The following is a 22,724-nucleotide window of genomic DNA, read 5'->3' as shown; positions in this document are numbered from 1 at the left end:
CAGCGTGCACCCCTCAATTAGCGTGCTCACCCCATCAGCGTGCTCCCCTCCATCAGCGTGCTCCCCCCATCAGCTTTCTCACCCCATCAACGTTCTCCCCCCATCACCGCGCTCCCCCCATCACCTTTCTCCCCCCATCAGCGCGCTCCCCCCATCACCGCGCTCCCCCCATCAGCGTGCTCCCCCATCAGCGCGCTCCCCCCATCAGCGCGCTCCCCCCATCACCGCGCTGACCCCATCAGCGCGCTCCCCCCATCAGCGCGCTCCCCCCATCACCGCGCTCCCCCCATCACCGCGCTCCCCCCATCACCGCGCTCCCCCCATCACCGCGCTCCCCCCATCACCGCGCTCCCCCATCACCGCGCTCCCCCCATCACCGCGCTCCCCCCATCAGCGTGCTCCCCCCATCAGCGTGCTACCCCCAAAAGCGTACTCCCTCATCTGCGTTCTCCCCCCATCAGCGTGCTCCCCCCATCAGCGTTCTCCCCCCCATCAGCGTGCTCCCCCATCAGCGTTCCCCCCCCATCAGCACGCTCCACCCATCAGCGCGCTCTCCCCCATCACCGTGCTCCCATCAGCGTGAACCCCCTATCAGCGTTCTCCCCCGCATCAGCATTCTCCCCCCATCAGCATGCTCCCCCCATCAGCTTTCTCCCCCCATCAGCGTGCACCACGCAATTAGCGTGCTCCCCCATTCAGCGTTCTCCCCCCATCATCGTGCTCCCCGCCATGAGCGTGCTCCCCCATCACCGTGCTCCCACCCATCAGCGTTCTCCCCCCATCAGCGTGCTCCCCGCCATGAGCGTGCTCCCCCATCACCGTGCTCCCACCCATCAGCGTTCTCCCCCACATCAGCGCTCTCCCCCCATCAGCATGCTCCCCCCCAGCAGCGTGCTCCCCCCCAGCAGCGTGCTCCCCCCCAGCAGCGTGCTCCCCCCCAGCAGCGTGCTCCCCCCATCAGCGTGCTCCCCCCCATCAGCGTGCTCCCCCCATCAGCGTGCTCCCCCCATCAGCGCGCTCCCCCCTATCAGCGTTCTCAACCCATCAGCGTGCTCCACCCCATCAGCGTGCTCCCACCCATCAGCATTCTCCTCCCATCAGGGTGCTCGCCCCAGCAGCGTGCTCCCATCAGCGTGCTCCCCCCTATCAGCGTTCTCACCCCATCAGCGTTCTCCTCCCATCAGTGTGCTCCCCCCTATCAGCGTTCTCAACCCATCAGCATTCTCCTCCCATCAGGGTGCTCCCCCCCAGCAGCGTGCTCCCATCAGCGCGCTCCCCCCTATCAGCGTTCTCACCCCATCAGCGTTCTCCTCCCATCAGTGTGCTCCCCACCCCCATCAGCGTTCTCCCCCCATCAGCGTTCTCCCTCCATCAGCGTGCTCCCCCCATCAGCGTTCGCCCCCACCTGCTTTCTCCCCCCATCAGCGTTCTCCCCCCATCACCATGCTCCCCCCCATCAGCTTTCGCCCCTATCAGCGCGATTCCCCCCCATCAGCGAGCTTCCCCCCATCAGTGCGCTCCCCCCCCATCAGCGATCTGCCCCCATCAGCGTGCTCCCCCCACAGCGTGCTCCCCCCCCCATCAGCGTGCTCCCCCCATCACCGTGCTCCCCCATCAGCATGCTCCCCCATCAGCATGCTCCCCCCATCAGCATTTGGAAACTAAGGGCAATTTATCATGGCCAATCCACCTAACCTGCACATCTTTGGACTGTGGGAGGAAACCGGAGCACCCGGAGGAAACCCACGCACACACGCGGAGGAAATAGAGACTCCGCACAGACAGTGACCCAAGCGTTCACCCCCCATCAACGTGCTCCCTGCATCACCGCGCTCGCCCCCATCAGCGTGCTCCCCCCATCAGCGTGCTCACCCCATCACCGCGCTCCCCCATCAGCGTTCTCCCCACCGTCACCGTGCTCCCCCCATCAGCGTGCTCCCCCCATCACCGCGCTCCCCCCATCAGCGTGCTCCCCCCATCACTGCGCTCCCCCATCACCGCGCTCCCCCCATCACCGCGCTCCCCCCATCACCGCGCTCCCCCCATCACCGCGCTCCCCCCATCAGCGTGCTCCCCCCATCACTGCGCTCCCCCATCACCGCGCTCCCCCCATCACCGCGCTCCCCCCATCACCGCGCTCCCCCCATCACCGCGCTCCCCTCATCACCGCGCTCCCCCCATCACCGCGCTCCCCCCATCAGCGTGCTCCCCCATCAGCGTGCTCCCCCCATCACCGCGCTCCCCCATCACCGTGCTCCCCCCATCAGCGTGCTCCCCCCATCAGCGTGCTCCCCCATCAGCGTGCTCCCCCCATCAGCGTGCTCCCCCCCATCAGCGTGCTCCCCCCCATCAGCGTGCTCCCCCCCATCAGCGTGCTCCCCCCCATCAGCGTGCTCCCCCCCATCAGCGTGCTCCCCCAATCAGCGTTCTCCCCCATCACCGTGCTCCCGCCATCAGCGTTCTCCCCCCCATCACCGTGCTCCCACCCATTAGCGTGCTCCCCCATCAGCGCGCACTCCCCATCAGCACGCTCCCCCTATCAGCGCGCCCCCCCATCAGCGGTGATAAGCATGCTCCCCCCTCCATCAGCGATCTCCCCCCATCAGCTTTCTCGCCCCCATCAGCACGCTCCCCCCCATCACCGTGCTCCCCCCAGCAGCGTGCTCCCCCCATCAGGGCGCTCCCCCCCATCATCGTTCTCCCCCCATCAGCACGGTCCCCCCATCATCGTTCTCCCCCCATCAGCACGCTCCCCCCCATCACCGTGCTCCCCCCAGCAGCGTGCTCCCCCCATCAGGGCGCTCCCCCCCATCATCGTTCTCCCCCCATCAGCAGGGTCCCCCCATCAGCGTGCTCCCCCCATCAGCTTTCACACCCCATCAGCGCGGTCCCCCCCATCAGCGTGCACCCCCCATCACCGTGATCCACCCCATCAGCGTTCTCCCCCCATCAGCGTGCTCCCACCCATCAGCGTTCTCCCCCCATCAGCGTGCTCCCACCCATCAGCGTTCTCCCCCCATCAGCGTGCTCCCACTCTTCAGCGTTCTCCTCCAATCACCGTGCTCCCCCCCATCACCGTGCTCCCCCCCATCAGCGTGCTCCCCCCCATCAGCGTGCTCCCCCCCATCAGCGTGCTCCCCCCCATCAGCGTGCTCCCCCCCATCAGCGTGCTCCCCCCATCAGCGTTCTCCCCCCATCACCGCGCTCCCCCCATCACCGCGCTCCCCCCATCACCGTGCTCCCCCCATTACCGCGCTCCCCCCATCACCGCGCTCCCCCCATCACCGCGCTCCCCCCATCACCGCGCTCCCCCCATCACCGCGCTCCCCCCATCACCGTGCTCCCCCATCACCGCGCTCCCCCCATCACCGCGCTCCCCCATCACCGCGCTCCCCCCATCACCGCGCTCCCCCCATCACCGCGCTCCCCCATCACCGCGCTCCCCGCCATCACCGCGCTCCCCCCATCACCGCGCTCCCCCCATCACCGCGCTCCCCCCATCACCGCGCTCCCCTCATCAGCGTGCTCCCCCCATCAGCGTGCTCCCCCCATCAGCGTGCTCCCCCCATCAGCGTTCTCCCTCTAATCAGCGTTCTCCCCCCATCACCGCGCTCCCCCCATCACCGCGCTCCCCCATCACCGCGCTCCCGCCATCACCGCGCTCCCCCCATCACCGCGCTCCCCCCATCACCGCGCTCCCCCCATCACCGCGCTCCCCTCATCAGCGTGCTCCCCCCATCAGCGTGCTCCCCCCATCAGCGTGCTCCCCCCATCAGCGTTCTCCCTCTAATCAGCGTTCTCCCCCCATCACCGTGCTCCCGCCATCAGCGTTCTCCCCCCCATCACCGTGCTCCCACACATTAGCGTGCTCCCCCATCAGCGCGCACTCCCCATCAGCACGCTCCCCCTATCAGCGCGCCCCCCCCATCAGCGCGCTCCCCCCATCAGCGTACACCCCCAATCACTGTGCTCCCCCCCATCAGCGTGCTCCCCCCAACAGCGGTGATAAGCGTGCTCCCCCTCCATCAGCGATCTCCCCCCATCAGCGTGCTCCCCCCATCAGCGTTCTCCCCCCATCAGCTTTCTCGCCCCCATCACCGTGATCCACCCCATCAGCGTTCTCCCCCCATCAGCGTGCTCCCACCCATCAGCGTTCTCCCCCCATCAGCGTGCTCCCACTCTTCAGCGTTCTCCTCCAATCACCGTGCTCCCCCCATCACCGTGCTCCCCCCCATCAGCGTGCTCCCCCCCATCAGCGTGCTCCCCCCCATCAGCGTGCTCCCCCCCATCAGCGTGCTCCCCCCCATCAGCGTGCTCCCCCCCATCAGCGTTCTCCCCCCCATCACCGCGCTCCCCCCATCACCGCGCTCCCCCCATCACCGCGCTCCCCCCATCACCGCGCTCTCCCCATCACCGCGCTCCCCCCATCACCGCGCTCCCCCATCACCGCGCTCCCCCCATCACCGCACTGCCCCCATCACCGCGCTCCCCCCAACACCGCGCTCCCCCATCACCGCGCTCCCCCCATCACCGCGCTCCCCCCATCACCGCGCTCCCCCCATCACCGCGCTCCCCTCATCACCGCGCTCCCCCCATCAGCGTGCTCCCCCCATCAGCGTGCTCCCCCCATCAGCGTTCTCCCCCTAATCAGCATTCTCCCCCCATCACCGTGCTCCCGCCATCAGCGTTCTCCACCCCATCACCGTGCTCCCACACATTAGCGTGCTCCCCCATCAGCGCGCACTCCCCATCAGCACGCTCCCCCTATCAGCGCGCCCCCCCATCAGCGCGCTCCCCCCATCAGCGTACTCCCCCAATCACTGTGCTCCCCCCAACAGCGGTGATAAGCGTGCTCCCCCTCCATCAGCGATCTCCCCCCATCAGCGTTCTCCCCCCATCAGCGTTCTCCTCCCATCAGCATGCTCCCCCCATCAGCTTTCTCCCCCCATCAGCTTTCTCCCCCCATCAGTGTGCACCCCTCAATTAGTGTGCTCAACCCATCACCGTGATCCACCCCATCAGCGTTCTCCCCCATCAGCGTGCTCCCACCCATCAGCGTTCTCCACCCATCAGCGTGCTCCCACCCATCAGCGTTCTCCCCCCATCAGCGTGCTCCCCCCATCAGCGTGCTCCCCCCAATCAGCGTTCTCCCCCATCACCGTGCTCCCGCCATCAGCGTTCTCCCCCCCATCACCGTGCTCCCACCCATTAGCGTGCTCCCCCATCAGCGCGCACTCCCCATCAGCACGCTCCCCCTATCAGCGCGCCCCCCCATCAGCGGTGATAAGCGAGCTCCCCCCTCCATCAGCGATCTCCCCCCATCAGCGTTCTCCCCCCATCAGCGATCTCACCATCAGCGTGCTCCCCCATCAGCTTTCTCGCCCCCATCAGCACGCACCCCCCCATCACCGTGCTCCCCCCAGCAGCGTGCTCCCCCCATCAGCGCGCTCCCCCCCATCATCGTTCTCCCCCCATCAGCACGGTCCCTCCATCATCGTTCTCCCCCCATCAGCGCGCTCCCCCCCATCATCGTTCTCCCCCCATCAGCGTGCTCCCCCCATCAGCTTTCACACCCCATCAGCGCGGTCCCCCCCATCAGCGTGCTCACCCCCATCACCGTGATCCACCCCATCAGCGTTCTCCCCCCATCAGCGTGCTCCCACCCATCAGCGTTCTCCCCCCATCAGCGTGCTCCCACTCTTCCGCGTTCTCCTCCAATCACCGTGCTCCCCCCATCACCGTGCTCCCCCCCATCAGCGTGCTCCCCCCATCAGCGTGCTCCCCCCCATCAGCGTGCTCCCCCCCATCAGCGTGCTCCCCCCCATCAGCGTGCTCCCCCCCATCAGCGTGCTCCCCCCCATCAGCGCGCTCCCCCCATCAGCGCGCTCCCCCCATCACCGCGCTCCCCCCATCACCGCGCTCCCCCCATCACCGCGCTCCCCCCATCACCGCGCTCCCCCCATCACCGCGTTCCCCCCATCACCGCGTTCCCCCCATCACCGCGTTCCCCCCATCACCGCGTTCCCCCCATCACCGCGCTCCCCCCATTAGCGCGCTCCCCCCATCAGCGTTGTCCCCCTAATCAGCGTTCTCCCCCTAATCAGCGTTCTCCCCCCATCACCGCGTTCCCCCCATCACCGCGTTCCCCCCATCACCGCGTTCCCCCCATCACCGCGCTCCCCCCATCAGCGCGCTCCCCCCATCAGCGTTCTCCCCCCATCAGCGTTCTCCCCCTAATCAGCGTTCTCCCCCTAATCAGCGTTCTCTCCCCCATCACCGTGCTCCCACACATTAGCGTGCTCCCCCATCAGCGCGCACTCCCCATCAGCACGCTCCCCCTATCAGCGCGCCCCCCCATCAGCGCGCCCCCCCATCAGCGCGCTCCCCCCATCAGCGTACTCCCCCAATCACTGTGCTCCCCCTCCATCAGCGATCTCCCCCCATCAGCGTTCTCCCCCCATCAGCGATCTCCCCCCATCAGCGTTCTCCCCCCATCAGCGATCTCCCCCCATCAGCTTTCTCGCCCCCATCAGCTTTCTCGCCCCCATCAGCGTGCTCCCCCCCATCAGCGTGCTCCCCCCCATCAGCGTGCTCCCCCCCATCAGCGTGCTCCCCCCCATCAGCGTGCTCCCCCCATCAGCGTGCTCCCCCCCATCAGCGCGCTCCCCCCATCAGCGCGCTCCCCCCATCACCGCGCTCCCCCCATCACCGCGCTCCCCCCATCACCGCGCTCCCCCCATCACCGCGTTCCCCCCATCACCGCGTTCCCCCCATCACCGCGTTCCCCCCATCACCGCGTTCCCCCCATCACCGCGCTCCCCCCATCAGCGCGCTCCCCCCATCAGCGTTCTCCCCCTAATCAGCGTTCTCCCCCTAATCAGCGTTCTCCCCCAATCACCGCGTTCCCCCCATCACCGCGTTCCCCCCATCACCGCGTTCCCCCCATCACTGCGTTCCCCCCATCACCGCGCTCCCCCCATCAGCGCGCTCCCCCCATCAGCGTTCTCCCCCCATCAGCGTTCTCCCCCTAATCAGCGTTCTCCCCGTAATCAGCGTTCTCTCCCCCATCACCGTGCTCCCACACATTAGCGTGCTCCCCCATCAGCGCGCACTCCCCATCAGCACGCTCCCCCTATCAGCGCGCCCCCCCATCAGCGCGCCCCCCCATCAGCGCGCTCCCCCCATCAGCGTACTCCCCCAATCACTGTGCTCCCCCTCCATCAGCGATCTCCCCCCATCAGCGTTCTCCGCCCATCAGCGATCTCCCCCCATCTGCGTTCTCCCATCAGCGATCTCCCCCCATCAGCTTTCTCGCCCCCATCAGCTTTCTCGCCCCCATCAGCGTGCTCCCCCCCATCAGCGTGCTCCCCCCCATCAGCGTGCTCCCCCCCATCAGCGTGCTCCCCCCCATCAGCGTGCTCCCCCCATCAGCGTGCTCCCCCCCATCAGCGTGCTCCCCCCCATCAGCGTGCTCCCCCCCATCAGCGTGCTCCCCCCATCAGCGCGCTCCCCCCATCAGCGCGCTCCCCCCATCACCGCGCTCCCCCCATCACCGCGCTCCCCCCATCACCGCGCTCCCCCCATCACCGCGTTCCCCCCATCACCGCGTTCCCCCCATCACCGCGTTCCCCCCATCACCGCGCTCCCCCCATCAGCGCGCTCCCCCCATCACCGCGCTCCCCCCATCACCGCGCTCCCCCCATCACCGCGCTCCCCCCATCACCGCGCTCCCCCCATCACCGCGTTCCCCCCATCACCGCGTTCCCCCCATCACCGCGTTCCCCCCATCACCGCGCTCCCCCCATCAGCGCGCTCCCCCCATCAGCGTTCTCCCCCTAATCAGCGTTCTCCCCCTAATCAGCGTTCTCCCCCCATCACCGTGCTCCCGCCATCAGCGTTCTCTCCCCCATCACCGTGCTCCCCCATCAGCGCGCACTCCCCATCAGCACGCTCCCCCTATCAGCGCGCCCCCCCATCAGCGCGGCCCCCCATCAGCGCGCTCCCCCCATCAGCGTACTCCCCCAATCACTGTGCTCCCCCCAACAGCGGTGATAAGCGTGCTCCCCCATCAGCTTTCTCGCCCCCATCAGCTTTCTCGCCCCCATCAGCACGCTCCCCCCCATCACCGTGCTCCCCCCAGCAGCATGCTCCCCCCATCAGCGTGCTCCCCCCAATTAGTGTGCTCAACCCATCACCGTTATCCACCCCATCAGCGTTCTCCCCCATCAGCGTGCTCCCACCCATCAGCGTTCTCCCCCATCAGCGTGCTCCCCCCCATCAGCGTGCTCCCACCCATCAGCGTTCTCCCCCATCAGCGTGCTCCCCCCCATCAGCGTGCTCCCACCCATCAGCGTTCTCCCCCCATCAGCGTGCTCCCACCCATCAGCGTTCTCCCCCAATCACCGTGCTCCCCCCCATCACCGTGCTCCCCCCCATCAGCGTTCTCCCCCATCAGCGTGCTCCCCCCCATCAGCGTGCTCCCACCCATCAGCGTTCTCCCCCATCAGCGTGCTCCCCCCCATCAGCGTGCTCCCACCCATCAGCGTGCTCCCACCCATCAGCGTTCTCCCCCATCAGCGTGCTCCCCCCCATCAGCGTGCTCCCACCCATCAGCGTTCTCCCCCCCATCAGCGTGCTCCCACCCATCAGCGTTCTCCCCCAATCACCGTGCTCCCCCCATCAGCGTTCTCCCCCATCAGCGTGCTCCCCCCCATCAGCGTGCTCCCACCCATCAGCGTTCTCCCCCATCAGCGTGCTCCCCCCCATCAGCGTGCTCCCACCCATCAGCGTTCTCCCCCAATCACCGTGCTCCCCCCCATCAGCGTGCTGCCCCCATCAGCGTGCTCCCCCCATCAGCGTGCTCCCCCCCATCAGCGTGCTCCCCCCCATCAGCGTGCTCCCCCCCATCAGCGTGCTCCCCCCATCAGCGTGCTCCCCCCATCAGCGTGCTCCCCCCCATCAGCGTGCTCCCCCCATCAGCGTGCTCCCCCCATCAGCATGCTCCCCCCCATCAGCGTGCTCCCCCCCATCAGCTTTCAACCCCCATCAGCGCGCTCCCCCCATCAGCGTGCTCCCCCCCATCAGCGTGCTCCCCCCATCAGCGCGCTCCCCCCATCAGCGTGCTCCCCCCATCAGCGTGCACCCCCATCATCGTGATCCACCCCATCAGCGTGCTCCCACCCATCAGCGTTCTCCCCCCATCAGCGTGCTCCCCCCATCAGCGTGCACCCCCATCATCGTGATCCACCCCATCAGCGTGCTCCACCCCATCAGCGTGCTCCCACCCATCAGCGTTCTCCCCCCATCAGCGTGCTCCCCCCTATCAGCGTGCTCCCCCCCATCAGCGTGCTCCCACCCATCAGCGTTCTCCCCCCATCAGCGTGCTCCCCCCCATCAGCGTGCTCCCCCCCATCAGCGTGCTCCCCCCCATCAGCTTTCACCCCCAATCAGCGTGCTCACCCCAACAGCGTGCTCCCCCCCATCAGCGTGCACCCCCATCATCGTGATCCACCCCATCAGCGTGCTCCCCCCATCAGCGTGCTCCCCCCCATCAGCGTTCTCCCCCCATCAGCGTTCTCCCCCACATCACCGTGCTCCCCCCCATCACCGTGCTCCCCCCCCCATCAGCGTGCTCCCCCCCATCAGCGTGCTCCCCCCCATCAGCGTGCTCCCCCCCATCAGCGTGCTCCCCCCATCAGCGTGCTCCCCCCCATCAGCGTGCTCCCCCCCATCAGCGTGCTCCCCCCCATCAGCGTGCTCCCCCCCATCAGCGTGCTCCCCCCCATCAGCGTGCTCCCCCCCATCAGCGTGCTCCCCCCCATCAGCGTGCTCCCCCCCATCAGCGTGCTCCCCCCCATCAGCGTGCTCCCCCCCATCAGTGTGCTCCCCCCCATCAGCGTGCTCCCCCCCCCCATCAGCGTGCTCCCCCCCATCAGCGCGCTCCCCCCCCATCAGCGTGCTCCCCCCCCATCAGCGTGCTCCCCCCCATCACCGTGCACCCCCCCATCAGCGTGCTCCCCCCCATCAGCGTGCTCCCCCCATCACCGCGCTCCCCCCATCCCCGCGCTCCCATCACCGTGCTCCCCCCATCAGCGTGCTCCCCGCCATGAGCGTGCTCCCCCATCACCGTGCTCCCACCCATCAGCGTTCTCCCCCACATCAGCGCTCTCCCCCACATCAGCGTGCTCCCCCCCAGCAGTGTGCTCCCATCAGCGTGCTCCCCCCATCAGCGCGCTCCCCCCTATCAGCGTTCTCAACCCATCAGCATTCTCCTCCCATCAGCGTGCTCCCTCCCAGCAGCGTGCTCCCATCAGCGTGCTCCCCCCTATCAGCGTTCTCATCCCATCAGCGTTCTCCTCCCATCAGCGTTCTTCCTCCATCAGCGTGCTCCCCCCATCAGCGTGCTCCCCCCATCTGCTTTCTCCCCCATCAGCCTTCTCCCCCATCAGCCTTCTCCCCCATCAGCCTTCTCCCCCATCAGCGTTCTCCCCCCATCAGCGTTCTCCCCCCATCAGCGTTCTCCCCCCATCACCATGCTCCCCCCCATCAGCTTTCACCCCTATCAGCGCGATTCCCCCCCATAAGCGAGCTTCCCCCCATCAGTGCGCTCCCCCCCCATCAGCGTTCTGCCCCCATCAGCGTGCTCCCCCCACATCGTGCTCCCCCCCCATCAGCGTGCTCCCCCCATCACCGTGCTCCCCCATCAGCATGCTCCCCCCATCAGCATTTGGACACTAAGGGCAATTTATCATGGCCAATCCACCTAACCTGCACATCTTTGGACTGTGGGAGGAAACCGGAGCACCCGGAGGAAACCCACGCACACACGCGGAGGAAATGGAGACTCCGCACAGACAGTGACCCAAGCGTTCACCCCCCATCAGCGTGCGCCCTGCATCACCGCGCTCGCCCCCATCAGCGTGCTCCCCCCATCAGCGTTCTCCCCACCATCACCGTGCTCCCCCCATCAGCGTGCTCCCCCCATCAGCGTGCTCCCCCCATCAGCGTGCTCCCCCCATCACCGCGCTCCCCCCATCAGCGTGCTGCCCCCATCACTGCGCTCCCCCCATCAGCGTTCTCCCCCCATCAGCGTTCTCCCCCCATCACCGCGCTCCCCCCATCACCGCGCTCCCCCCATCACCGCGCTCCCCCATCACCGTGCTCCCCCCATCAGCGTGCTCCCCCCATCAGCGTGCTCCCCCATCAGCGTTCTCCCCCCATCAGCGTGCTCCCCCCAATCAGCGTTCTCCCCCATCACCGTGCTCCCGCCATCAGCGTTCTCCCCCCCATCACCGTGCTCCCACCCATTAGCGTGCTCCCCCATCAGCGCGCACTCCCCATCAGCACGCTCCCCCTATCAGCGCGCCCCCCCATCAGCGGTGATAAGCGTGCTCCCCCCTCCATCAGCGATCTCCCCCCATCAGCGTTCTCCCCCCATCAGCGATCTCCTCCCCATCAGCGTGCTCCCCCATCAGCTTTCTCGCCCCCATCAGCACGCTCCCCCCCATCACCGTGCTCCCCCCAGTAGCGCGCTCCCCCCATCAGCGCGCTCCCCCCCATAATCGTTCTCCCCCCATCAGCATGGTCCCCCCATCATCGTTCTCCCCCCATCAGCGTGCTCCCCCCCAACAGCGTGCTCCCCACATCAGCGTGCTCCCCACATCAGCGTGCTCCCCACATCAGCGTGCTCCCCACATCAGCGTGCTCCCCACATCAGCGTGCTCCCCACAACAGCGTGCTCCCCACGTCAGCTTGCTCCCCACGTCAGCTTGCTCCCCACGTCAGCTTGCTCCCCACGTCAGCTTGCTCCCCACATCAGCATGCACCCGTCAGCGTGCTCCCCACATCAGCGTGCTCCCCACATCAGCGTGCTCCCCACATCAGCATGCTCCCCACATCAGCATGCTCCCCACATCAGCATGCTCCCCACATCAGCATGCTCCCCACGTCAGCGCTCCCCTTAAGGCCCCCCTTCCCTGTCCTCAGTGTCTCATGTCATTGACTCATGCTTCTTACCTTTTCTGGATCATAGTCGGGGGCGGTTTTTTGCACTGCCACATTTGTTAGATGTATAACTGTGCAAGGAACGTGTCAGGGAACAAAGCGGAGCCGCACTTTGAATACAAATGGCTTCATGTACAACAGTTAACTATCAAAATACTTGTACACAGTGTCTCCAATTGTCTGCTGAAGAGAGCGGTGGAGACACAATTTTCAAAATATTTAGTTCTTACAATGTCAAGGTGTTGGGATCTCTTTACATGGGTTGAATGATCTTCATCATCCATGACTGTTCTGTAAACTCAGATTAAATATCGCCCAAAATTACCTGTGGAATGATAACTGAGCTGTTACACCCCTTGAGATCCAGCCACTTCTATCTCACCTGACCTTCTAACTTGGGCTGCTGAGATCAGTGTCATACAATGTGCTCCAGACTCTGTGAGTGAAGATTAAATCATTGTTTTTATGAAGTGCTAACTGGATTCAAAAAGAGAGAATCGTTTTTATGATTGTGTCTGGATGGCTGAGACTTGTTATTTGCAATTCCTGTGCCCTGTAGGACACTTCATGACACTAAGGGGCCACATGTGTAGAACGTTGCTCCAGCTGCATGAGCTCAGTCTAGGATTTCCAAGCTTGAGGGACAGCTGGAATAACTGTGGAGTATAAGGGAGGATTGCACATTCCAGGAGGTTGGCCCTCACAGACCGAGAGAATTCAGAATAATAGGTGGGTGGCCATCAGGAAGAGTCGGAAAAGGCAGGAGAAGCCTTCAGGATGCCTTCCATTCTCAAACAGGTATTCTGCATTGCAAACTGCTGGGAATGACACCAGTCTGAAGGAGTGAGGTCCAGACCATGGCACCACTGGGCAAAGAACTGAACAGGCGGGATCAGTGCAGAGGAGAAATGCAGTTAGTGTAGGAGATTCCATAGTTGGGTGGGGCAGGCAGGCATTTTTGTGACCATCATTGAGAGTCCCACATGCATTGTGGAGAGAGAGAGAGAGATGATGCGGAATATCTGAAAGAGGATGATAGGGAACCAGTACTATAGTAACATAGCGAGAGCAAGTATTAAGGTCCGATGGTCAGGCTTTCCTGAGCTAAGGTGACAGTCGAAATAAGAAGATGGGGACAATTGATGTGTCACCTGATGTGTGGTGCAGCAATAACAACTTCTATTCTACAGCAACTGCAACACAATGAAACATCCCAAGGTACTTCATAGGAATATCATGAACTGTTCGTGACCAGTAACAAACTTGGGGGGATGAAAATGGTGCAAGAGGGTGGGTTTTAGATATTTGGGGCATTGGGATGAGATTAGAGTCGGAGATACCTATTAAGGAGGGACAATAGGACATAGGCAATGTCCTCATGGGAAGCTTCATTGGAGTATGGGTTACAGTCAATTACAGAGAGGTTACTGTGGGTTACAGTGAGTTACACCGAGAGGTCACTGTGGGTTACAGTGAATTATAGAGAGAGGTTACTGTGTGTTACAGTGAATTACAGAGAGGTTACTGTGGGTTACAGTGAGTTACACAGAGAGGTCACTGTGGGTTACAGTGAGTGACACAAAGAGGTTACTATGGGTTACAGTGAAATACACAGAGAGGTTACTGTGAGTTACACAGAGAGGTTACTGTGTTACAGTGAATTACAGAGAGGTTACTGTGGGTTACAGTGAATTACAGAGAGGTTACTGTGGGTTACAGTGAGTTACACAGAGAGGTTACTGTGGGTTACAGTGAATTACAGAGAGGTTACTGTGGGTTACAGTGAAATACACAGAGGTTACTGTGGGTTACAGTGAGTTACACAGAGAGGTTACTGTGGGTTACAGTGAGTTACACAGAGAGGTCACTGTGGGTTACAGTGAGATACACAGAGAGGTCACTGTGGGTTACAGTGAGTTACACAGAGAGGTTACTGTGGGTTACAGTGAGTTACACAGAGAGGTTACTGTGGGTTACAGTGAGGTACAGAGAGAGGTCACTGTGGGTCACAATGAGTTACACAGAGAGGTTACTGTGGGTCACAGTGAGATACACAGAGAGGTCACTGTGGGTTACAGTGAGTTACACAGAGAGGTTACTGTGGGTTACAGTGAGTTACACAGAGAGGTCACTGTGGGTTACAGTGAGTTACCGAGAGAGGTCACTGTGGGTTACAGTGAGTTACAGAGAGAGGTTACTGTGGGTTAATGCGGGTTACACAGAGAGGTTACTGTGGGTCCCAGTGAGTTACACAGAGAGGTCACTGTGAGTCACAGTGAGTTACACAGAGAGGTTACTGTGGGTTACAGTGAGGTACAGAGAGAGGTCACTGTGGGTCACAATGAGTTACACAGAGAGGTTACTGTGAGTCACAGTGAGTTACACAGAGAGGTTACTGTGGGTTACAGTGAGTTACAGAGAGAGGTCACTGTGGGTTACAGTGAGTTACACAGAGAGGTTACTGTGGGTTACAGTGAGTTACACAGAGAGGTTACTGTGGGTTACAGTGAGTTGGAGAGAGGTTACTGTGAGTCACAGTGAGTTACACAGAGAGGTTACTGTGGGTTACAGTGTGTTACACTGAGAGGTCACGGTGGGTTACAGTGAGTTACAGAGAGAGGTTAATGTGGGTCACAGTGAGTTACACAGCGATGTCACTGTGAGTCACAGTGAGTTACCCAGAGAGGTTACTGTGGGTCACAGTGAGTTACAAAGAGAGGTTACTGTGGGTCACAGTGAGTTACACAGAGACGTGACTGTGGGTTACAGTGAGTTGCACAGAGAGGTCACTGTGGGTCACAGTGAGTTACACAGAGAGGTTACTGTGGGTTACAGTGAGTTGCACAGAGAGGTTACAGTGAGTTGCACAGAGAGGTTACTGTGGGTTACAGTGAGTTACACAGAGAGGTTACAGTGAGTTGCACAGAGAGGTTACTGTGGGTTACAGTGAGTTACACAGAGAGGTTACAGTGAGTTACACAGAGAGGTTACTGTGGGTTACAGTGAGTTACACAGAGAGGTTACTGTGGGTTACAGTGAGTTACACAGTGAGGTTACTGTGGGTTACAGTGAGTTACACAGAGAGGTTACTGTGGGTTACAGTGAGTTACACAGAGAGGCTACTCTGGGTCACAGTGAGTGACACAGAGAGGTTACTGTGGGTTACACACAGAGGGGTTACTCTGGGTCACAGTGAGTGACACAGAGAGGTTACTGCGGGATACAGTGAGTTACACACAGAGGTTAATGTGGTAATAGTGAGTTATATAGAGATTATTGTGGGTTACAGTGAGTTACACAGAGAGGTTACTGTGGGTTACAGTGAGTTACACAGAGAGGTTATTGTGGATTACAGTGAGTTAAACAGGTTACTGTTGGATACAGTGGGTTGCATAGAGAGGTTATTGTGGGTTAGTCAGTTAAACAGAGGATGCAGTGGGTTACAGTGAATTACAGAGAGGTTACTGTGGGTTAAAGCGGGTTACACAGAGAGGTTACTGTGCGTCAGTGAGTTACAGAGAGGTTACTGTGGGTTACAGTGAGTTACAGAGAGAGGTTACTGTGTGTTACAGTGAGTTACACAGAGGTCACTGTGGGTTACAGTGAGTTACAGACAGATTACTGTGGGTTACAGTGAATTACTCAGAGTGAGAGGTTGTTGTGCGATTTATCTATGACACTTTATTCATTTGAATATCTGTCACGTCCCACGTTTATTGTGGTCAGTAAAGGATACAGTGATCATCGATGCTGCTCAGTGAGAATCGGGTATTTGAAAATCGAGCAAAGCCGTCTCTATATAACCAGGCTTTCAGAGGGATGTACTGTATACAGGGAGACAGGGAATTGCATGTCAGTAAACATTTAGATCATATTTCTGAGCAATATCTACAACCTGATTGTATTTACTGAATACAAGATTCCTTATATCTTTTTTATTGGCTTTTCTCATATTTATAAACAGTTGTTGCTTATATACATTACATTTTTCTTGCCCGCGCTAATTTGCTTTATTTTATTTAAAGGTTTGTTTTGTCGTTCATTTGACTAACTGTACGTACATTTTGCTGCCCTCTGGATTGGTCTATGAAATCCCCCCCACCCCCCCCCCCCCCGGCCGGGTTGCGTGGTCTTTTGGTTCTTCATCTTTATTTTTTCTCCTGGCTCACTCCTCGTTGCTGGCCTCGAACAGGTTTTGGAACAGGCCGCCGAACTGCCCCCAAGTATCCAGGAAGCCTTCCTCTGACCGTCGGGTGGCGTACTTAATCTTCTCCAGGTGGAAAAGTTCCGAGAGGTTAGCTAGTCAGTCTGCAGCTGTGGGTGGTGCTGCCGATCGCCAGCCGATTCTCCGGCGTGCGATTAGAGAAGCGAAAGCAAGGGCATTGGCCCCCTTCCCCATGTGTAACTCTGGCTGCTCCGATACCCCGAAGATTGCCACTATTGGGCATGGCTTCACCCTCACCTCCACAACCTTGGACATTGCCTCGGAGAAGGCAGTCCAGAACCCAGCAAGCTTGGGGCAAGCCCAAAACATGTGGGTGTGGTTAGCCGGGTCCCTCTGGCACCGCTCACGTTTGTCCTCCACCTCCGGGAAAAACCTGCTCATTCGGGTTCTGGTCAGGTGCGCTCTGTGCACCACTTTGAGCTGCAATAGGCTAAGCCTTGCGCAGGGGGAGGTGGAGTTCACCCTGCTCAGTGCTTCGCTCCAGAGTCCCCATCCACCTCTGTCCCCAGTTCGTCCTCCCATTTTTGTCTGGTCCCGTCCAGTGGTGTTCGGGCTCTGCCCAGTAGCTGTCCATATATTTTCCCACATAGCCCCCCCTTCTTGCTGCTTGTGCCTATCAGGTCCTCTAGTAGTGTGCTTTCTGGGGCCCGGGGTACCCTACTGTCTCTTTGTGGAGGAAGTGCTTTATTTGGAGGTGTCTCCATTCCTGTCCTCTTGATAGTTTCCACTTCCTCATCGGTTCATCCAGTATCGCCAGTCTGCGCCCTATGTAGAAGTCCCCGACCGTAAATGTGCCCCCGTCCCACCTCCATTTTTTGAAGGTGGTATCTAGCATGGCTGGGGGTAATCTGTGATTGCCGCAGATGGGGGCCCTCAGGGACATTTCGGTTATCCTGAAGTGTTGTCTCAACTGGGTCCACGTTCTGAGCATGGCCGCTACCACTGGGCTCGTTGTGTACCTTGTTGAGGAGGATGGGAGTGCTGCTGTGGCCAGGGCCCAGAGGGTTGTTCCTTTACAGGATGCCTCCTCCATTTGTACCCAATCTGTGTCGGGTTCTTGTACCCATCCCCTCACTTTTTCTGTTGTTGCTGCCCAGTGGTAGTATTGTAGGCTTGGTAGAGCCAGCTGGCCATTTGGATCCCCAGGTAATGGAATCTGTTCTGGTTTTGAATGGGAGTTCTTTCAGCTCTGTCCCTCCCTCTTTTGGGTTCACTGTGAATGTCTCGCTTTTGCCCAGGTTAAGTTTGTAGCCCGAGAAGGTTCCAAACTCTTTCAGTATTTGCAGTATTGCCTTCAGTCCCCCCAGTTAACCTTTTGGGACACTAAGGGCAATTTAGTATAGCCAATCCACCTAACCCGCATATCTTTGGACTGCGGGAGGAAACTGGAGCACCTGGAGGAAACCCACGCACACATGGGGAGAATGTGCAGACTCCAGACAGACAGTGACCCAAGCCTGGAATCGAACCTGGGACCCTGGAGCTGTGAAGCACCTATGCTAACCACCATGCTACCGTACTGCCCAATTCGGAATTTGGAATGTCATGAGATTTACCTCAGCCCAATTAAATCTGATCCTTTTCAGCAAGTTCTTCTCATTATTTCCGGATAATTTCCTTTGACTATGTGCAAGACAAATTTGCCGCCTGTCCATTTAATTGCATTAATTGTTAATTTAATACGACCCCTCCACAGGGGGTAGGTAGGCTTTTAACACTATTTCAAGAGTTGCAGAGCAATATGTTGGAACTTTTCTTGATAAACAGTCTCTGGCACCAGCGAGACAGCTGCCCCAGGGTCCACCTCCATCTTCACCAGCTGACCCAATATTGGTTTGTTGCAGCAGCCATAGTTCGTGCATTTAATGACAGTTCGTCTTCAGGGCAAAGACACACAGGCACCGCTAGCTGGATGCTTACACAGTTAACAGCCAGCTAGTATCAGCAAACCTCAGCTGTCTCCTTTCCTCTGGGTGCTCTGGTTTCCTCCTACAGTCCAAAGATGTGCAGGTTAGGTGGGGATAAGGTGTGGGAATAGGCCTCGGCAGGGTGCTCTTTCGGAGGATCAGTTCAGACCCGATGTGCTGCATGGCCTCTTTTTGCTCTGTAGGGATTCTGAATGCCTGGTGAATTCTGTACTACCTCAAAGACCTGACTTTTCAGTAAAAGGCCAAGCCTGGCAGCAACAAGCATCAGGGGAGAGGTTAGGAGGAGTCTCTCGGAGATAGGGAAAACAAATAATACTTGGGATAACAGACACCCTACTTTGTAAAAATCGGCAAACAGAAGTATTTATTTAATATAAACCTAAAACAGGAAATGTTGGAATTTAAGCAATGTACTGCCTACTTGTTTCTCAATGTATAACTGCCCAATGCTTTCCCAGTTGGGTAGGGTCCAGCTTCAGAGACAATCTCTGTGGCAAAATAAATGATTGTTCCACAACAATATTATTGTACAATAATGATGTTACTTCTTCAGAAGTGTGTGATAATGTGTTCAATTTTGAGGCAATTAGTTGGGAATCCAATGATCATTTACTGTAAGTGGAATAATAATTGGCTGCAAAAACAGCTTAGAATGTGTCCAGGTTCTGATTGTAATGTCACTTGTTAGACACACATAATCTCAGTGCAGTCCCGCAGACCCACAGAAGATTTTAATCTACATGTCGATTGGTTTAACCAGGTCGGTCAAGCCAGCCTTGAGGAGGAGTTTATAGAATGTATCTGCGATAGTTTCCTCGAACAGTATGTAATGGAACCTACGAGGGAACAAACGGTCCGAGATCTGGTCCTGTGTAATGAGACAGGATTGATTAATGATCTCATAGTTAGGGATCCTCTCGGAAGGAGCGATCACAATATGGTGGAATTTAAAATACAGGTGGAGGGTGAGAAGGTAAAATCAAACACTAGTGTTTTGTGCTTAAAGAAAGCAGATTACAATGGGATGAGAGAAGAGCTAGCTAAGGTAGACTGGGAGCAAAGACTTTATGGAGAAACAGTTGAGGAACAGTGGAGAACCTTCCAAGCGATTTTTCACAGTGCTCAGCAAAGGTTTATACCAACAAAAAGGAAGGACGGTAGAAAGAGGGAAAATCGACCGTAGATATCAAAGGAAATAAGGGAGAGTATCAAATTGAAGGAAAAAGCATACAAAGTGGCAAAGATAGTGGGAGACTAGAGGACTGGGAAAACTTTAGGGGGCACCAGAAAGCTACTAAAAAAAGCTATAAATAAGAGTAAGATAGATTATGAGAGTAAACTTGCTCAGAATATAAAAACAGGCAGTAAAAGTTTCTACATACATATAAAACAAAAAAGAGTGGCTCAGGTAAATATTGGTCCTTAAGAGGATGAGAAGGGAGATTGAATAATGGGGGATGAGGAAATGGCTGAGGAACTGAACAGGTTTTTTGGGTCGGTCTTCACAGTGGAAGACACAAATAACATGCCAGTGACTGATAGAAATGAGACTATGACAGGTGAGGACCTTGAGAGGATTGTTATTACTAAGGAGGTAGTGATGGGCAAGCTAATGGGGCTAAAGGTAGACAAGTCTCCTGGACCTGATGGAATGCATCCCAGAGTGCTAAAAGAGATGGCTAGGGAAATTGCAAATGTACTAGTGATAATTTACCAAAATTCACTAGACTCTGGGGTGGTCCCGATGGATTGGAAATTAGCAAACGTGACACCACTGTTTATAAAAAGGAGGTCGGCAGAAAGCGGGTATTTATAGGCCAGTCATAGGATGCTGGAATCTATCATCAATGAAGAAATAGCGAGGCATCTGGATGGAAATTGTCCCATTTGGCAGACGCAGCATAGGTTCAAAAAGGAAAGGTCGTGCCTAACTAATTTAGAGGAATTTTTTGAAGACATTACCAGCGCGGTAGATAATGGGGAGCCAATGGATGTGGCATATCTGGATTTCCAGAAAGCTTTTGACAAGGTGCCACACAAAAGGTTGCTGCATAAGATAAAGATGCATGGTATTAAGGGTAAAGTAGTAGCATGGATAGAGGATTGGTTAATTAATAGAAAGCAAAGAGTGGGGATTAATGGATGTTTCTCTGGTTGGCAATCAGTAGCTAATGGTGTCCCTCAGTGATCCGTGTTGGACCCACAATTGTTCACAATTTACATAGATGATTTGGAGTTGGGGTCCAAGTTTGCAGACGACATTAAGATGAGTGGTAAAGCAAAAAGTGCAGAGGATACTGGAAGTCTGCAGAGGGACTTGGATAGGTTAAGTGAATGGGCTAGGGTCTGGCAGATGGAATACAGTGTTGACAAATGTGAGGTTATCCATTTTGGTAGGAATAATAGCAAAAGGGATTATTATTTAAATGATAAGATATTAAAACATGCTGCTGTGCAGAGAGATCTGGGTATGCTAGTGCATGAGTCACAAAAAGTTGGTTTACAGGTGCAACATGTGATTGAGAAGGCAAATTGAGTTTTGTCCATCATTGCTAAAGGGATGGAGTTTAAGACTAGGGGTGTTATGCTGCAATTGTATAAGGTGTTAGTGAGGCCACACCTGGAGTATTGTGTTCAGTTTTGGTCTCCTTACCTGAGAAAGGACGTACTGGCGCTGGAGGGTGTGCAGAGGAGATTCACTAGGTTAATCTCAGAGCTGAAGGGGTTGGATTACGAGGAGAGGTTGAGTAGACTGGGACTGTACTCGTTGGTATTTAGAAGGATGCGGGGGGTATCTTATAGAAACATAAAAAGTTATGAAGGGAATAGGTAGGACTGGCGGGTGAAAGCAGACGTAGGGGGCATAGCCTCAAAATATGGGAAGGACTGAGTTTAGGAGGAACTTCTTCACCCAAAGAGTTGTGAATCTATGGAATTCCTTGCCCAGTGAAGCAGTAGAGGCTCCTTCATTAAATGTTTTTAAGATAAAGATAGATAGTTTTTTGAAGAATACAGGGATTAAGGGTTATGGCGTTCGGGCCGGAAAGTGGAGCTGAGTCCACAAAAGATCAGCCATGATCTCATTGAATGGCGGAGCAGGCTCGAGGGGCCAGATGGCCTACTCCTGCTCCTAGTTCTTATGTTCTTAAGATTCCGGGTGTAGAATCGGGCTTGTACCCTGCTACCCTGTTTAGTCTTGTACAAATCCACTATCAGAACAACATGAAATGGCATCACCAAGTGAGACATGAGGTGAGCCTTCCTTCATGCCAAGTAAGGGACACCACTTTGTAACTAACTCAAAACCTTAACAAGATAAATGTTCTTTCTGTTTAAGTGGTACCGAACACAAGAGGGGCTTCAGAAACAAAATCTACTTACAGACGTCACGAGTACATAGACACGTAGATCAAACTTCCTCCCTGCAAATAACCAAATATCTCATTAGTAAACTTTGCACAAACAATTGTAAGTGTAAGGTTTTCGGGCAATTCGGCCTTTTTGGACTGCCCAAGGATAAAACCCAGAGACTGTAAACTGACTTTTCAGCCAAGAGAACGTAACCAGATTTCCCAGCAGGCTTGATCCGCTGAGCTGAGTAGGGGCATAGGTATTTACAAACCCCCCCTAGGAGCCACAAGGAAGAAGGAGCCAGACAACGAGATAAGATTAAAACACAGACAAAGGGGCACGGGAATACACAGGGGGCCTGCCTGCAAGCAGGACAATGGGATGGTCATAGCCCCATGCAGATGTAAATGACTTGGCCTCCACCAGAGCAGAATCCAATTAACACCCCATCAACATAGCAAGGTGAGAATAGCAGCCATCTCCGGAGCAGCTGGAAGACTTTGAAAATCTTCACAAGAGAACTTAACCTTGTTATCCCAAAAAGCAGACTGTCTGGGCTCAGTATATTGCGCTGGAAAAGCCCCTTGAAGATAAACGGTAGAAAAAAACAAGTTGGAGGCGGACCTGGGGGAGGTACTCCAATCTTGACAGAAGCCACCGGCAGGAACTCACTGGGTGGAGGGGGCGGAGTCGGCGCCAAATTCAAATCGCGGCAGGTCTGCCTGGCTGGAAGGAGCGGACCTGCGAGGAAAACCCGGAAGCGAACAGCTCTGACCGGCTCAGAGGGGGCGGAGTCGGCGCCAAATTCAAATCGCGGCAGGTCTGCCTGGCTGGAAGGAGCGGACCTGCGAGGAAAACCCGGAAGCGAACAGCTCTGACCGGCTCAAAGGGGGCGGGACCAGCGGGAACTTTAAACTTGGACCGATACAACGCAAAGGGGGAGGAAAACCCGGAAGTCGACAGCTCTGACCGGCTCAAAGGGGGCGGGACCAGCGGGAACTTTAAACCTTACCAATTCAATGCAAAAGGGGCTGGCCGAACACAGGAAAAAGCCAGGTAAAACGGATATAAAAGGGGCTGTGTTTCGATTGAGGGTCTCTTGGCTTGACCTCTCCACCTTTGACTTGACCTCCTGCAGCCTGTGACTGTAAGTACCCTGCAGCAGCTTGCGAAACTCCCTTGACCTTGATAGTGGTTGAGGCTTTGGGGAAGGGGAC

At 57.6% G+C, this 22,724-nt stretch overlaps 1 protein-coding gene across 1 annotated transcript in view; it reads right to left on the bottom strand.

Annotated features, from left to right (window-relative positions):
• The window catches only part of LOC140406297 (probable tubulin polyglutamylase TTLL9), a gene marked incomplete at its 5' end in the record, with an annotated part of 73,766 nt that extends 52,181 nt beyond the window's left edge, over positions 1-21,585 (bottom strand). The window contains 3 exons of the mRNA XM_072494410.1: positions 12,016-12,074; positions 15,740-15,827; positions 21,538-21,585. Coding sequence (XP_072350511.1) covers positions 12,016-12,074; positions 15,740-15,827; positions 21,538-21,585 — 195 coding nt within the window. The remainder of the gene's footprint in view (positions 1-12,015; positions 12,075-15,739; positions 15,828-21,537) is intronic.
• Positions 21,586-22,724: the final 1,139 nt, after the last annotated feature.

Source organism: Scyliorhinus torazame, unplaced genomic scaffold (assembly GCF_047496885.1).
Source record: "Scyliorhinus torazame isolate Kashiwa2021f unplaced genomic scaffold, sScyTor2.1 scaffold_444, whole genome shotgun sequence".
Taxonomy (NCBI): Eukaryota; Metazoa; Chordata; class Chondrichthyes; order Carcharhiniformes; family Scyliorhinidae; genus Scyliorhinus; species Scyliorhinus torazame.
Note: the sequence above shows the minus strand (reverse complement) of the source record. Positions and strands in the feature narration are given on the sequence as shown.